Source organism: Miniopterus natalensis, chromosome 1 (assembly GCF_054644295.1).
Source record: "Miniopterus natalensis isolate mMinNat1 chromosome 1, mMinNat1.hap1, whole genome shotgun sequence".
Classification (NCBI taxonomy): Eukaryota; Metazoa; Chordata; class Mammalia; order Chiroptera; family Miniopteridae; genus Miniopterus; species Miniopterus natalensis.
Window position 1 is genome coordinate 47996555 of NC_142081.1, and position 18521 is coordinate 48015075.

Here is an 18521-nt window from a genome sequence, read left to right on the forward strand (position 1 = left end):
GCTGCATTGGTAGTTTTTGTATTAGTCACCACCATGCATTGACAGTAAAAACTATTACAGTCATACCCAGTTTCCTTGAGGAGTTATTGAAATGTTATTAATTTTGTTAATGCTCTACTTTTGAATACATGTCTTTTAAAAATATTTTGTGTAGTGAAATGGGTAGTATGCATAAAGCACTTCTGTGTCTGAAGTATGATGTGTGTTGAGGAAAACCACTTGTGTATTGAATTATAAGCTAAACACACTTTTTGAAAACAAAAGACCATTTGTACTTGAAAGAATGACTGACAAACCATGGTGTATTATTTGTTTCTGTGTAGTATCAGTGTTATCGCAAACTTGTGGTTTCAAACCACACAGATTTCTTATCTCGCAGTTTTTATGGTTTAGGAGTCAGGTCATGGCTTAGCTGGATCTTCTGCTTTAAGATCTCACAAGGCTACAGTTAAGGTGTGGTCTCTGAGGTTGCAGTCTCATCTGAAGCTCAACTGGGGAAGTATCTGTTTCCAAGTTCTCCTGGTATTGGCAGCATTCGATTCCTTAAAGGTGGTCATACTGAGAGTCTCAGAATTTTACTGGCTTTTGGCTGGCTTCTTTTCAGGTGGCTCTTCCCAATATGGCTTTTTGTTTCCTCAAAGGCTGCAAAAGAAAGAGAATCCTTAGCAGGGTGGCATTAAAATCTTATGTAATATGATAGATAAAATCATGTATATCTTATCACCTTTGCTGTATTCTTTTGGTTAGGGTCATGGAGGCCATTTTTGAGTCTGTTCACCACACACAGTGAGTTACTTAATCTTGGTTATTTGGTAAACATTTATGCAAAATTGAAAAGGACAGCTGTTATGTAAAGGAAAACAGCTGGTAGTATTTCTTGTGAAGCATAAAATTGGAGCTTTCAAGCAAAAATTAGAATTTTGGAAAACTTGTATCTGCTATCATAATCTTGACAGCTTTCCATTACTAAAAGACTTTTCTGATGGGTAGTGGTATTAATAATTATGATTTTTTGATATTGTATAATGAACTCTGTCAAGCTTTGGAAGATCTGCATAATTCAAAGATACCAGTATTTTCCGTATAATCAATGCATGATGTCAAAAAACCATGCTCGAAAGAAAAATCCATTCAGAGTGTAAGACTAATAGATTTTAATATAACAAAGTACAAAAAGTTGCGTGATGAGTAAGATTTCACACTCCAACAAACCTTTAAGAAAATACCAGCTGTTAAGTTTTGGTTTAGTATCAAAGAAGTACATTTACAGTTATCCTAAATTGCTATTAAAATACTTCCCTTTTTAACTATAAGTATTTATAAGGCCATATTTTCTTTATATTTGTCAACCAAACAACATTTCCTAACAAGTTAAAAGCAGGAGCAGATATGAGACTATAGCAGTTTTTGATTAAGCTAGACATTAAAGAGATTTGCAGAATGTAAAACAATGCCACTCTTTAATTTTTTGTGTTGCAGGATAGCCATTTTTCATAAAAATTACTCATGTTAATCTACAGTGGGTTTATTATTTTTATTTAAAATAAAATTAATACATGGAATATCTCTATACTTCAACATCTCTTTTAGGTAGCAGGGATCTCTTATTACTTATAAAGTCAGTGTGGTGTAGTGTGATATAGCCTAAGGCCATAGGCTTTGTGATCAGACCTGGTTCTAATTACAGCTCCACCAATAAGAAGTTGGGGCTGTATTGGGAATCTTACATAACTATACCCAGTCTATAAATTTATAGAATGGGGTATAATATTTGGTCTTTATTAGTGCTGTTGTGACAGCTGCATGATTTAATTCATACATGTACTATGAAGTGCAAGTACATTTGAAACGTGTACTATGTAGTACAAGTATATTTAAAGTGTAAGTACATTTAAGTTTGAAAGGTGAATAACGTGAAGCTCAAAAGTGACTTGCCCAAGGTACATAGTTAAATAAGTGTGCATGTCTTCTGAATTCCAGTCTAGTACCTTACTATTGTGTTTAATATTTTTCCAAACTGTTTTATAAGACATTAAAATTCCCTGTTGCAGAATTATTTTAATCAGTTAATGTTGAATAACATGTACCTGGTCTCTGAAACTGTGGTAATTAACCAGAGTTGTTATCTAGGAAAGTGTTATTAGTATTAACTTTATATTTCTGTTAAAGTACTATTTTGGAAAATGCAAATGAATATTTTCCATTTTTTTGAAGAACAAATATTTGGAGAAAATATTTATCTTGAAGTGGGATTGTGCTTGGTTACAATTAAGTCATATGACTATGGCATTATTGATTTTTTTTTTTTAATACTGTATGTTAAGGCTCAAATGCACGTATATTCTGTTAGGCCTCAAGGCACTAGGAAAGGTTTGGGTTACTTCAATACCTATTTTCATAACTTATTTTTTAAACAACAGCCGCCATTTATTTAGTAACATCTGCAATTTGTAGAGGCTGTGGTAAGGAAGGCCCATCTCTTTCTCTTCTTCCATTGTTGGACATGTAGATTTTAATATTTTTGCTATTAAAAATTCTCCATTAAACATTTTTATTTTCTTACCATAAATTTTTAAAGTGGGATAGTTGTACCAAAGGTTCTGAATTTATTTATACAAAGCCTTTGGTAGCTACTGCCAGAATTTTCACACAGGAAAGTTGTACCACAACATAACCTTTACTTTGCCAATAATGAATGTTATCATTACTTTTAAATTTTTAAATGTTAAGTTGATTTCAAATGAATATTGGACTTACAGGGCAAATAATACAAAGAGTTCCATTAAAAAATAAAAGTTCTCTATACCCCTAACCCAGTTTACCCTAATGCTGACATCTCACTTATCATAATCAGGTAGCTAACATGAACTAACTACAGACCTTATTCGAATTTTACCAGTTTTTCCATTATTGTCATTTTTCATTCCCAGGATCACAGGTCATTATTGCAGTTAGTTATTTCTTCTTAGTCTCCTCATGTTTTTCTGCAGTTACTGACTCTGTCTTTCATGAACTTGATACTTTTTGTTTTAGATATTATCAACTTTAAAACAATGCCAGTTCAGTAGTTTAAAATTGCCATTGCCTTTATTTGCATTTCTTTGACAAGTAAGTTGGAAAAAAGTTTTTTATTATGTATTGGTCATTTGTATTTTGCTTTTGAAGTGTCTCAGTTGATGTCCTTTACCCATTCTTCTCTTAAAGTGACTTCTCCCTTTTGATTTTTAAGCATTGTTAATCTTAAAGCTTTTGCATGTTACATATTATGATGTATAGAATGACCCAGAAGTCACTGAGAGCTTACTTTCCTCATTGATGATCTTTTATAAATAGCACAAAATATATTTTGTGTGTATCAGTGTATTTAATATATAATAGTATTGAAGTATATATCCCTAAATTATGTAGATCACATTTTTCATAATTATTTATACTAAACATATGTGTTTTAATGTAAATTTATACTGCCTGTACTTGACCACATGATTCATCTCATACTTTTTACTCTTCTTGAGGTCGTTCTGCTAGCTGGGACCATCCTGATGAAGGGCTGAAACTTCCCTTGAGCCCTAAGGCCTTCAGCTGGCTGAGATCATTCCTATAAACAGCTTCTTAGATAAACTCTGTCTACCTGACTTTCTTATTTGTTCACCTTACCTATCAGGCAGCTTTCCTATCTGCCCTATGAGATGGGAGATTCTCTGGCCCAGCATGGCTTTCTGTGGGATGGTAGGGAGAGTGGGGGACCTATTCTTTCTCTTCCTGACCCTTGGCTTATACATTTTTCCAATAAAGATGATTCTAAAACTTGTACCATGTGATATAATCATACCTAACCCTGATGCATAATATAGCAGATTGATTCCCTGTTTGTTTGCCCTGATATTTTGTCTGTGGGGTTTATAGAGGTATAGAAGTTTTAAAATTTGTATTTATTTTTCTTACATTTAGCCAAATATTTTGCTAAGTTCTATGATTTTCTTTTTGATAGAAATACTGAATTTTTAGTAGCTTTATAAAGGATAGTAATCTTACTCATTTTAAATGGGTTTATATGTTTCTTTCACCTTGAAAAAGTTATATTAGAACTTGCCCCCCATTTTAATTAACTAGTCAGAAATAAGCCAGCTCTAAGTTTGCTTTCAGGTTTATTTGATGATAATTTTGGCAGATAGTAAAAATTACCTTTGTGTTTTGTAAGTTATTAGTAATTGAGTCATCAAAGATTATTCTTAAAATATTGCATGCAGCTAAATTTACTTTTATAAAAGTTTATGAAACAAAATAAGTATTACTCTGTTGAATAAGTGTAATACTCTTCCTTTAAAATATTTTAACAGGGTTACATAACAAACTCATCACGAGTTGCATCTAGTAATTCTACAGAGTTACTGTTTGACTTGACCCAGGATACAGGATTATCACATTATCAAGGGGGACCAACACTTTCTATAGCAGGTTGGTTTTCAAACTTTAAAAAGAAATTTGGTGAATATGTATATGGAATTTAATTTCTGATTTGAAGTCTTTGTCTTCATGTTATGTTTTATATAGTAAAGTGGAATGCTGCTAATCTTGAATGCCTTTCTTGGGTAATTTTAAATCTTATTTAATGATAGAATGTTTTATTTCTTTCTATTAATTAAGTAGGCTAATTGACTTTGAGATTGTTCTCACTTGCACTAAACATGGGCTCAAAAATCTGTAAACAATTTCCATAAGTTAGAGAAGTCCTCTGATGACCTGAATACTATTCTGTTAAAAGAAGTATTAATTAGCTTCTATGATGACAAGTGTGAAAAAGCATATGATTATGGTGGATTTCTTAATTAGCTTAGTGTCTTTCTATTCGTTTAATGATTTACATATGATAGTTAAATATGATTACAGAGTGCTATTATAGAGTGATTATAATAAATTTGTATGTAGTCAGTACTCACTAAATGCCCTTTCAAGGAGTAATGAAATTTCCCTGTTGAAGAAGAGTTAAAGTTCTTTGATTGTATATTAATAACAAACCTCTTCATTAACCTACAATAAAAAAGTTTGCTATGAAAAAATGTTATCTAATTGAAAATTACCTGTAATCAAGGGAGTTATGCTTTGTATATTAGCAATTTCAAAATATTTCAAATATTTGACTAAACAGAGATACACAAAAATTTTTGGGACTATTTTTATTGTTTTCTAACAAATCAATATAGAGAATTTACCAAACCTACCTGTCTTTTAATAGTAATATTAGTGCCTAAAATGTTTTTCTATTTAGATAATACTTAGTTAATACGCACTTCTTTTGGTATCACTTATTTGTGACACTTGTAAAAATCTAGTTTTTAAAATAGGAAGGAACCAGCCCTGGCCAGGTACTCTGTTGGTTAGAGCATTGTCCCAATATGGTTTCAGGTTTGACACTCAGTCAGGGCACATACAAGAATCAACCAATGAATGCATGAGTAAGTGGAACAGCAAGTCAACCTCTCTCTCCCTCTCCCCCTCCCCTTTCTCTCTCTTCCTCCCGCCTTCCCTCCCTCCCTCCCTCCCCCATCCCCGCCCCCTTCCTCTTCCTCCTTCCTTCCCTCCCTCCCTCCATCTCCCTTCCTCTCTCTCCAAAATCAATCAATAAAAAAAATTTAAAAATAGGTAGGAATCAAAAGAAACAAGGAGAAAAAAATAGTTGTCTTAAGTCTAGTTTTACAGAACACATGGACTTTATTCATAGGAAAGGTCTGAATTCTTGAAACTTCTTGGAGTAAGGACAGTGGTTCCTACTCTTAGTTTCCTACTGCAGAGATAAAGACTTCAGCCTGAGCAGTAAGTAGGATAATTTAGAAATGTTATTTTAACCATTTTTGAGTCTTTATCAAGTCTTTTTACTTCAGTTTTGTCACATTATTAAAATTGAGTTTTTATTTTTCTTTTTTAATGCATTCATTCTCTAGACCTGGAATCAGCCATTTGAAGATATATTTTTAATTCTTGCTCTATTTTAGTTGGAGCTTTTTGAAGGCCAGATAAGATAAAATGTGAAAATGCATTATGAGCTTTAAAGTATTTGACAACAAATAGTTGTTATGAATGATAATGTGCTATGTGTTCAGTAGCATGATTAACTGACCACTGTCAAATGCTGGAGATTAGATTTGAGCTCGGTCTTGAATGAGAATAGGATTTTTACTAGTAGAGAAAGGGCTGTTCAATGTAGGAAACAACATAAACCAAACATAACAGATAAATAAGTTAAACAGAATTTAAAACTTAAAATGCAGAGGTATTTTATAAAACAGTTTATTTCTATTGTCCAGCCTGTTATATAGTCAGATATTTAATCCAAATATGCCAGTACTCATTGGCTTTTCAAGTAACCTGAGCATTTTACAAGAATGCTACTGTGATTACACAAAAACCTTTCCGAAGTCCCTGTAGTATAGCCATCAGTAATCATGTGCTTTGAAGATGGGGGGAAGAAACCATTTTTATGTTATCACAAAGGATGAAACAGAGAAGCCAACTAATATAATGGCTTATTTTTCTGACATGTTTCCCTTATTAAAAAGCTGACAGGTGAATCTATTAGAATTTTTTTCTTCTAAAGTACGTTAAGATATAAAATATTTTTAAAGTATTGATTATGTCTATCATTTATTATTGAATGCTTTCTGTGTGATAGATGTTGTGTTGGGTGCTTTAAATTCACTATCGTTTTGTATCTTAAAACAACTTTGTAAAACAAGGTATAATAACAAAAGAGGAAACTGAGGCTCAGAGAAGTTAATGAAATAAGCCAAGAATACTTAGCTAGTCAGTGACAGAGCCTGAATTTGAACTTATGCTGTTTGACTTAAAAACCTGGAATATTTTTTCCCCCACTTTATTCGTTTATTTTTAATTTTGTTACTCCTCACCTGAAGATATTTTTTGCATTGGTTTTTTTTAGGGAGAGTGGGATAGAAGGAGAGAGGGAGGTAGGGAGAGGGGGGGAGAGAGAGAAGGAGGGAGGGACAGAGAGAGAGAGAGAGAAACATTGATATGAGAGAGAGACACCAATTGGTTGCCTCCTGTGTGGGCCCCCACCAGGGCCCGGGGTTGAACCTGCAACCCAGATACGTGCTCTCAGCTGGGAATCAAACCCACAACCTTTTGGTGATCAGGCTGATGCTCTAACCACTGAGGACATGGGCCAGGGCTTTTTTTTCCATTAAAAAAATTTTTTTTTCCTTCCCTATTATAGTTGACTTATATTATTATTAGTTTCAGGTGTACACCCCAGTGATTAGACATTACCTAACTTCCTAAGTGATCATCCCAATTAATCTGGCACCCATCTGAAACCATGCATAGTTATTAGAATATTATTGACTATATTCCTTATGCTGTACTTTACACCCATCCCTATGACTATTCTCTGATAACCAATTTGTACTTTTTAATCCCTTTACCTTTTTCACCCTTTACCCCAATGCTACTCCCATCTGGCTACTGTCAAAATGTTCTCTGTATCTATGAGTCTTTCTGTTCTGCTTGTTTGTTTATTTTGTGTTTTTTAGAGTCAGTTGATGGATATGTATGTATTGCCATTTTATTGTTCATATTTTTATCATTTTTTTTCCCTCTTTTTCTTAAAGAAGACCCTTAAACATTTCATATAGTACTGGTTTGGTGGTGATGAACTCCTTCACCTTTATTTTTTTTTTTAATCTGGGAAGCTCTTTATCTGTGTTTCGATTCTAAATGATAGCTTTGCTGGGTAGAAGTAATCTTGGTTGTAGGTCTTTGCTTTTTCTCACTTTGAGTATTTCTTGCCACTCCCTTCTGGCCTACAAAATTTCTATTGAGAAATCAGTTGACAGTCTTATGGGAGCAAGACTAGAATATTCCTAATATATTTACTTTATGAATTCTACTTTTAGTGTACAGGTGGGAGCATTAAAATATGATGTTCAGGTTTCAAATTCTTATTACCAAGTACAGTTGTGTGTCACTTTCAGAAAGAACTCTTGCCTGCCTAGTTATAGCCTAAATATCCCCATTTCTCTTGTTAATGATCTGAATAAGACTAATACCTTTTAGGTATAAGGCAATGGTTTGTAAACTAGAAACTCTTTAGAAATGAAATCCTTGTACAAACAAAATTTTGTGCAATGGTCTAAGAAAATATAAAAGGACAGCTTCTCTGTCAGGCATGTCCAGTAGTCCCTAAGAGGAGCCCCTGAGGCTCTGGAAACATAATTTGAAAACCTAACTCCTTCCATTCTAATCCCTTTTGTATAGATGAATGAATGAGTTATTATCATTCAAGATTAGTTGTTTCCACTTTGTACATGAGAATAAATGGATAATGTAACCTAAGACCATGAATAGACCACTTCTTTGTTAGTTGGGAAAAGAATAACTTTCCATTAAACCTTTTAAGTTGTTAAATAAAAAGCTTGTAAAGGCGCTCTAAATTGTTGTTGTTCTTTTTGTTAATCCTCACCGGAGGGTATTTTTGCCCCCATTGCTTTTTAGAGAGAGTGGAAGGGAACTGTGTGGGGCGGGGGGCACTGACATCAATGTGAGAGAGACACACATCAATTGGTTGCCTCCTGCACGCACCCTGACTGGAGCGGGGGGGGGGGGGGGGGGGGGGGGGGGGGAATCAAACCTGCAGCCCAGGTACGTGCTCTTGACCAGGAATCAAACCTGAGACCTTTCGGTGCATGGACCAGTGAGCCAAACTGGCCCAGGCAAGGGTCTCTAAATTTTTAGAATAAATATATATTTATATTTTTTAACAAACGTTAATGTTCTTAACCATCTAAAGGTAATTCATTTGTAGAAACTTAGTTCAGAGTATTCTCTGTGCTTTAATTTTTTTTTTTTTTGCTGGGGATGTTTTGGTTTGACTTTTTTCATCGTAGCTGTTTATGTGTTTATTCAGAGCCATATTTAGTATTTTCTTGTGTAGAAAGATTATTTTATGAATTATTTGAGTATATATAATCCAAAATAGATGTTTGCACAATTTTTCTATATCCCCTGACTTAATCACATCAATCTTTATCATTTATTGTCATTTGTAATATGATAACACCTTTAATTCAGCTTCAAAGTATTTTTACTTAGTTGTAAGCAATATTCTAAAGTGTTTAAATTTCCCCCCCCACTGTTTAAATTATTGTAGGTGTTAACGAAAGTTCGTTTTTATCAAAACGTCCTTCTACTTCTGAAGTAAACAGTGTTAATCCAAAAAAGCCTAAGCCCAGTGAAGGTGTTTCTGGAGCAAATTCCTCAGCTGTATTTCCTTCAGCTAAATCTCTTTCAGTGACATCTCCCCAGGCTATGTCATCAAAAGGTAAATATGAAATGTCGCATATGAAAAAGAAATGTATACATATAATTTAGAAATTGAAGTAAATTTACAAACTACTAGTGGGTATTTAATGTTTAAAAGTGCTAAATCTTGAATCATATCTTTTGAATTTATTTTAGGTACAAATAACTCATCAAATCAATCTAAAAATGGAACACCTTTTCCAAGAGCTTGTCCAAAGTGCAATATTCATTTCAATCTTTTGGATCCTTTGAAAAATCACATGAAGGTACAACTTTTTCAAAATTTGGTTTTAAAAAGATTTGCAAATCCCTAAAATACTGATTTATAGTAAATAATGGTTCAGCTATTTTAGATAAGAAATCTCAGGTTGATATTTCCATATAACCGGTAACAATTTATATTCATAATGATTATCTTTATAGATTCTAAAATTCCTTCTGAATCATTAAATTTTAAAAATTAAGTTCATATACATTTTATGTAAGCTTATTGTATTCTAACTTAAATGGAAATAATGCATTAATCAGATTATTTTATTTGCTAGATTATGTCTTGCTTCAAACTTTAAAAAACAGGCATTTTGTTATAACATTTTATATAACTTAACAGTTTCATCAGTTATTTTTTTCTGTGCTAACATGTACATGTCACAATGCACTATGAAAATCAAGAGTTTTACATTTAGTTTTCAACACTCAAACATAAAATCCAAGTGGTGGAGCATTTCATATGAAATAATTGTTTAAACTCAGTCCAGAATATTGTTTGTGTAATTGTTACAAAATAATTTGAGCTTTTTATTGTATAGGAAGCTCTTAAAATTAGATTGTAAGAAATTTTCAAAGTACAAATGAAACACGAGGTTTAGATAACACTTAAAATATTTTACTAGATATAGCATTCTGCTCTCTGTGTAAAGATAGCCTATATTCTCTCTACATGCCCAGTATAAATGTCAGGAAGGGGTAAAAGAAAAAAAAAAAGGCAGTGTAGATCATATGAAGAAAAGGAAAGAGAAGGATGCAGTTGCCGGAGAAATAACTAAGGAAAAGTTCTTGCTCACTATTTCAGACATTGACAATTTTTTTTGAAATTTAACATTTTATTAAAAATGTAGAAAAAAGGTAACATTTTTAGAATTATAAATACAGTCTATTCATGTTCAACACTATATTTTGACTGTCAGTAATTCCAGCTCCTAGAGTAATCCCTGATAACTGTACATTGTGCTTTGTTCTTATATGAGAATTAACCTGTACAAGTGCTTTCAGTTTTCCTATCTATGTTACGTTTTGATGAGATACCTGATTTTTTAATATTTTGCAATTTGGATGGGATAAAAATAGAAGGGTTAAATTCTTTTGTTATCTTTATTTAATTATTTGAGTAGATAATTGTCATATGATTAAAACTATAACAGTTTACAAAGGCATACAAATGAAAAATCTTACCCGTCTCTTATGTACCTATACAAGTTGTACCATATTATACATATTCTGTACCTGGGGAAACTGGCAATTGTTTTCCAAAATGTAGCTTTACTTCCAAAATGTATTATAACATAATTTGTGATTACTATATTAGAAACAATAAAAACTTCATACAATATTCATATAATAGAACCTTATGCAGCATTTTTTAAAAGATGAATTTCTATAATAGATAATGATATCAGAAGGTCTCTAAGATATATTGAACTAAGTTGACTCTAATATGATAATTTATTGTGTGTTTATATCATAGTTACCTTAGGACAGGGAGGTTTAAAAGTATGTAGAGTTTTTACCTTCTAGCTTACGCATTTTATATATCAGTTAAAGTTTTAGTATTATAATAATTTCCATTTTGAATTTCCCTGAGTGGGTAGCTCATTTGGCTAGAGCATCATCCCCATACGCCAAGGTTGTGGGTTCAATCCCCAGTTAGGGCACATATAAGAATCAACCAATGATTGGGTAAGTAAGTGGAACCAACAAATCAATGTTTCTCTCTCTCTCTCCCCCCTCCCTTCCTCTTTCTCTAAAATCAATAAATAAAAAATAAAAATAAATATTTAAAATAAATAATTTCCATTTTGAAAAAATAATTTTTAGATTGTAAATGGTTTTTGCTGTACCACAGAAATGTTTTTTAAATGAAGAATATATAAAACATAAGTCAAATATTCTACAGTAATAAGAATAATCTGAGACTACTAAGCTTTAAATACATTATTTTATTTAATTCTTAGAAAAGTCTTTGAGATAGGCATTTTTCTCTCATTTTTTTATAGCTAGCAAATGAAGCCCAAGTTCTCACAAGTAACTTTTTCCATTTTGAAAAGTGTATGGGCAATTTAATGTTACATGGAAACTTAAAAGTAGGTATACTGTATTTTTTTTAGGGGTATGGAATTTTATATTATCAATCAGATCTAGCTTATTAATTACATTACTTATATTTTTATATCTTCATTTATTTTTTCCTGCTTGATCTGTCATGGATTGAGAAGCACAATATCTCAGTCTACATCTTTAATTACCAGTATTTTCTTTGCTATATTGTATACTTCCATTTTAAGATTGTTGCTGCTGTTTGCAATAAAATCTAACTCATAACTGTGTTGTAAATGCATCCTTCAGCATGTTTATAAAATGTCTTTTTTTTGTCATAATGTTTAATGCCTTTTTAGGTTTACAATTCTTATTTCCTTATGGTTTCCATTTGCTGATACATACATTCTTTGTTTATCCTTTTATTTTCAAAACTTCTGAATCACTGTTTTAAGTATATCTTGCTTCAGCAGATTTGTTGTTTCCTTTGTGATCCTATATAAAAATCTTTTTTGTTTTAGTAGTTGAGTTAAATTTATTTATTAAACATACTTTTTGATATGATAGATTTATTTGGTCTTGGTTCTGTCACAATTTTTTTGTTATCCTGTTTTTTGAAAAAGTCTCTTCACTGTGTGGTCGCTTTGTATAAATATATGTAGTTTGGATTTTTAGGGAAGTTTTGTTTTTGTTCTCTTGTTTATCCTCATAATTTTAACATTAATATAATTCCAGTAGTCTTCTATCCTTTGGCCATTCTCTACTATTAAAATTGTTTAAAGTAGCATTAAATTTTTTATTCTTAACCTGTTGGATTATCCTTACATCTCCTCTCCTACCTGATTTTACCTGAGAGTCTACCTTTGTACTATTAAAAATGCTCATACTTATACTACTTTATTTGATAGCTCTAAATAACATTCCTTAATGTGCTGCTAGCATGTATGTGACAGTCTCTGAACTATCTCAACCTCATATTCACTGTCCTTTTACCTCCTCCCAGTTTTTATTTGTTGGATGTATCATTTTTCCGTTGTCAGGGTATGTTACATTTGCATTCGATTTTCTTAACCTTATTTCCACATTTGTCTGAATCCTTTAGTGTTCATCATCAGTTTTTTTGTCATGGTTTCTTTGGTTATTTCTTGTTTGGCTGAAGTTTATTCTCTAGTAATTTCCTGGAGAAGTTCCTGGGAACAGCATTCTTTGAGTTCTTTCGTGTTCACTGTAGTCCATTCTTATAAAAGTTTGGTCAGATATAAAGTAAGTTGGATCCCAATCTGAAGATCTTGGTGGTGTGCTCCAGTTTTACAACATTGAATGTTGCTGTTGAGAAATCCGGGATAAGCCTGAATTATTTTGCCCTTCATAAGTGATTTGACGTTTTGGCCTTGCTGTTCACAAGATTTATTATTTTGGAAGACTGATAGTTTTATATTAACCTGACTTAGTGCTGGGAATTTTGTGTCAGTCTTCAACATGTCAAAAGACATGTTCTTTCAACTTGTATACTGGTGTCTTCCTTTATTTTAGTGCAGTTTTCTTGATTTGTATTTTTAAATATTTATTACATAATCTTTTGCTTTTGTTTGGCAGGGGGTGTAGTCCAGTATATTTGTTTGATGTTTTTGGTCTTGCATATTTGTCATTTTCTTTCTAATAGTTTTAACTCTTTCTTTAAAAAAAAAATTATATGCTTTTCTTATTACTAGCCTGTGTCATTTATTTTATTTTATTTTCCAGTGTGTATTCACCACTATATTCCATTCTAATTTGTCTCTATCTCTCTAAGTTGATTTCCCCCCTCAATTTTGCCACTTTTTTATATCTTCTTTTTGCCTTGCCATCTCCTCTTGCCCCTGTGATCTTCCAAATAGACATAATTGCTTTATTTTTTTTTTTACAAATTGAGGCAAAAATGTTAGCCTGGTAGCATCTGCTCTGTAGTTTTTTTGTCAGAAATTTACATTTTCCTCCTTTGTATCTTAAGATATTTTTGTTTAGCTATAAGTTCCTATCATTGAACAAATTAGACTTCTTGGGCTAGCTGTTTTGTGCAGGGCTCCTTTTGGAAAGCATAGGTTACCAGGATAATCTCACAGCGTACTACTCTTTGCTGGATAAAAGGCTTCCTGAAAGTGTGACTTGTGTGTTTGATTTTATATGTAGCATTGCCTGTTTTACTTCTCTGTACCAAATGAGGCCTGGGGGACTTCTGCCATCCTTCTTGTGCCAGCTTCTATACCCATTTTTGCAAACAAAGGATATAGCTTTGTACTTTAGTATGTGTTTTTCACCTTTAGAATGTATATTTTTGCTGAGGCTTTCTAAGATCTGTCACTATTGGGCTCTTTTGACTGCTCTGATCTACTTCAGACTCCATGTTTTCTGTCTGAACTTGGCTGCTTTGAGTATTGCTTTCATATATTGTGGAGTCTGGATTTTATCTGCTGCTTAGTTTCAATGAAAATACAATTTTTAGAATTTGGTTGTTGTGGCTTTTGGGTGAATCCCAGAAGGAAAGGGGAAAATGTTGACTTATGTAGGATGATCATATGGGGAAGTTCTATTTTACTATTTAAAAATGGTGTCCACCTTCTTTGCTCTGAAAATCTTACCTAAATTGTTTGGTACTAACAAAGCAACAGAACATGGTCTATCAACTGGGAGGAATGAAAATGAGAATGATGTTTAGATAGTGTCTGCTACTTGTCAGATTGTAGAATATGGCAATAAAGTTTTTAATGTTGCAGAATGTCTAACCCAGGAAAAGAAGGGATAAACCAGGGGTAATATTGAAGGGCTAGGGCTTTATCAAGATGACCAGTTGATCCTGGACTATAGGTCAGGCATGCCATCCATAACTTACCCTGTCCTATAAAACCTTAAATCTAAAACTAGTTCTCATTTATTCAGTTGCTGCCTTCCCTTTTGAATATTTTGTTTAGGATATTTTGCTGTCCTCTCAGTTATTAATCCTTTAACCTATTTCAATTCATCTTGTCCATTCTTAGTTGTCAGTAGTTTATCAATTTAGCTATTTTATAGGAATATGAAACCTTGTTTAAAAGATACTGTGAATGTATTTTTATTTTAAAAATCCGATTCTATCTTTTCTGTAAAAAAACCCCCAAACCAGCAAGCAATCGATCATCTATTATACATATCATAATTTATGGGTATTTAGGGTAAATTTAACTTTTATAGATGGACCAAACTAGACATTTTTAAAGAATGTAAACCTTTCACACTCTTCTATAGATTACTAGATTATTGTTTAGATTTCAGAAAAGGATCAAGTATCAGATATGACTCAGAATAACTTTTACAGTCTGAAAGCCAGATTTAATGTTTGAGTATATAAGATTTTCCACATTTCTAATTGGGAAGACTATCCTGTATTACATCATTTTTATGCATTGTAATTTTTTCTCATTGTTTGAGATCCTCTCTAGTAAAACTAGATAAGGTGAAGAGTTCGTCAGACTGATGCTACTGATAATATCATTTGTAGTAAGACATACATTTTGAATGGTTTTTCTGATGGTGCTGGTAGATTTACTCTGAACCACCTTTTTCTCCATTTATACCTAAAGTCAAAACAGTACTTTTAAGAAGAAACTTAGCCTGGCAAAAGTCTCCTTAGAAATAATTTGACTTTCTTAAGTTTGAGCTCTTAAATATTATGTGTCTCAAGAAGAATCTAGAAAATACAGAAAAGCCTTTTTCATTTTCCTCTTTTTGTTGTGGTTTCATTTCAGTTGTATTTATTCTTAGTAGTGGACTGCAGAGGATCATATTGTATTAGAGAACTAATGTATCTACCCTGATTTAGTTTATGGTGCAACCTAACTCTTAAATGTAAATTTTATCCCCCATTTTAGGTCTATTTTATTCATTATTTCCCCCCTCTTTTTCCGATGTATTTTAGATTTCATGGGCTTTTTTGGGGGGCCAGAGGTTTCTTTTATAGGATTTAAAATTGACAAGTGAACAAAATAAGTGCAATTGAAGGAAATGCTATAGGTCTGTTTTGGATCAGAGGCCCAGCTTCTCATGTGATGCAGAATGTTTACTGATGATTTAACATTTCATTGTGACAGGAGAGGAAGTGAATGTTGTTGTCTTAGAAATGGAATAGAGCTGCTTTTAGATTTTCAAACTCTCTGATGTAACTACTGATTTACTAAATAACGCATTTAGGAAGTGTTTAAGTCAGTTGGTTTATGTTATAAAAGAATTACCTGCATGGCTGTTAAAAAATAAAGATTTCTGGGGTCTACCTCTTGATAGTGTGGTTTATTGGTCTGAAGTAGGCCCAGGAATTAGCATTTTGACTAGCACTTCTGGTTTTTCTAATGCAGGTCTTCCTCTGAGAAACTCTGCCATAAAGAAATTCTACACTTAAAAATTATGTAAATGAATTAGTTACATTTTGTTGGGGGGAAAAGCTCATGTATGAAAGTGTTCCACATTAAAACCAGTTTATGTAACATCTTGTTTTACTCATGAGGAACTAAATTTCCCCATCAAATATTTAATCATTCTAGGTTTCAAGATGTAACTAAGTTTTCAAGACATAATTGATGCTTCTTTCTTTTCTCCCCCATACATTTTATATATAGCACCTTGAATATGAGGAATTGCAGGTTAGCTGTGCTCAATGTCCAGTTCCAACCAGATATTATGAAATTTACTGTGTCACTTGGTAATTAACATATACATTTTCCTTTCTATATCTTGACATGGACATGGAGTGAATGATTTTTAGTTTAGTTAATTTCAGTATTTAAATTATTACTTAAAAAATACATCTGAAACGGTAAATTGCAAGGAAAACACTTTTAGGCAAGTCCTGACTTAAAGGTTTTTCTTTTTTTGTTGAAGGTCATAGATGTTTATTGTTTGAATTTTTTTAGACTATGTATATGCACCACGAACTTTTGGTGAATATTTTTCCAGCTATATTACCAAGCATAGTTTTACATGATCTGGCCTTAAATGTAAACACAGAAAATTTTTTTGGTATCTGTTTTTTTTAAAGGATAAATAAGGCTTCTATTTTTTTCTCTTTCAGTACTGTTGTCCAGACATGATAAATAACTTTTTGGGACTGGCTAAAACAGAATTTTCAAGTACAGAAAATAAAAATAAGACTATTGATTCAGAGAAAGGAAAATTGATCATGTTAGTTAATGACTTTTATTATGGAAAGCATGAAGGAGATGCCCAGGAAGAACAGAAGACTCATACAACCTTTAAATGCTTCAGTTGCTTGAAAATTCTTAAAAATAATATTAGGTATGTAAATACTTATTTTTATTTCTATTTGAAAATTGGAATGCTGCAGGTAAAAATTTTATGTTCATCTTATATTTTTCTGTGCCATTCTAGATTTTTAACACTTTCTACTAAGAACAAAAGCTGTTGAAAAGCTTTTGTCCTTTCTTATTTTAGAGTTGACTCCTGGAGTTACTTGTTTTTCTTTAAAATAACTTAAGAAAGGATGAATATTATTTCAAATAAAGCAAAATTAACTTTTTTCTCCTATGTTATCTGTGATCTAGGAATTTTTATGAGATAATTTTTATTTTTAGTTGCTTTTGAATTTTATTCTTTATAAGAACCTTTTTTAAAAATTTTTTTATTGATTTTAGACAGCAGGAGAGGGAGAGAGAGAAACATCAGTGGTGAGAGAGCATCATTGATCAGTTGCCTCCCGTGTGCCGCCTACTGGGCATTGAGCCCGCAACCCAGGTGCGTGCCCTGACTGGCAATTGAACTGTGACCTTGTGGTTCATAGGTTGACCCTCAACAACTGAGCCATGCCAGCCAGGCAGAACCACTTCTTTATGTTTTGCCCAATTTGCCTTCTCCATATGAATTTTATTTAATACTCAAATTTTTCAGTTGATGTTTATAATTTTTAGAACATTTACCTTGCAGAAAAAGTGACCTTCTTTAAAAAAGTAGCAGTTCTAGGAAGAATATCTGCTTTATTTTAAAATTTAACCCCTTTAAATAGTAGAGATTTAATTTTCAGTGGAATTTTGAAGATTTTATACATGTATGCTTTAAAATTTAGGAACTCATACTTTGTAATCTTTGTGTTACATGGCAAATTAGTAGCTGTCATACTATAAATGAGTTAGTAACAAGAGCAAAGTAACAAGATATATTGATCAATATTTTTCATTGGTTATATAGCTTTACATGTATATTAGGTAAGGTGGTTTTTCCATAATTTTATTATAAAATATTTTTAAACATTCAGCAACGTTTTTACAATTTTACAGTGGACACCTGTATACTTATCACCTTGATTCTATCATTAACATTTAACAAATATCTATTCATCCTTCCTTCAAACTATTTTTTTGTGTATGCATTTCAAAGTAAGTTGTAAACATTAGTGTACTTCCCTTAGGTGAGGCTGTGTGTGTATACACAAACATATATAAATATGCCTTTTTATCTTTACCCTTGATAACTATTATTTATAATTAGCATTCTTAGGCATCAGTAGGTTACTTTTGGACCCAGTGTCTATTTTATTTTTCTGTCAGTTCCTCTTGGTTTCAAAAAGAAACAGAAAAATCCTGAAATACACTGTGCTATACTTCTATAGCAATTATTAATGCTTTGTTTATGGTAGTGTTTTAATTTTCAAAATTCTTTCACATATATTATTTCATATGACTTTTCACATTTATCTCGTTTCATTAAACTTTGACAGCCATCAATAGATAACGGTCCTAGCTTTTTAACAGAAGAGATACTGTACTTTGTCATATAACACTGAAACAATATTACGCTAGAACTAGGTTACATGTTTCCCTATTCTTACCATTTTAATAGTAAAGTACACCAGAAAAGTTATGTTAGTAAATATA

General features: G+C 32.1%; 1 protein-coding gene across 2 annotated transcripts in view; it reads left to right on the forward strand.

The window, feature by feature from the left end:
• ZNF280D (zinc finger protein 280D) overlaps positions 1–18521 on the forward strand; it is a 103042-nt gene that overhangs the window by 27373 nt on the left and 57148 nt on the right. For both annotated transcript variants that reach the window (XM_087821311.1, XM_016208522.2), the window contains exons 5-8: positions 4341–4458; positions 9164–9334; positions 9472–9581; positions 16706–16929. In XM_087821311.1, the coding sequence (XP_087677437.1) occupies positions 4341–4458; positions 9164–9334; positions 9472–9581; positions 16706–16929 (623 nt within the window). The remainder of the gene's footprint in view (positions 1–4340; positions 4459–9163; positions 9335–9471; positions 9582–16705; positions 16930–18521) is intronic.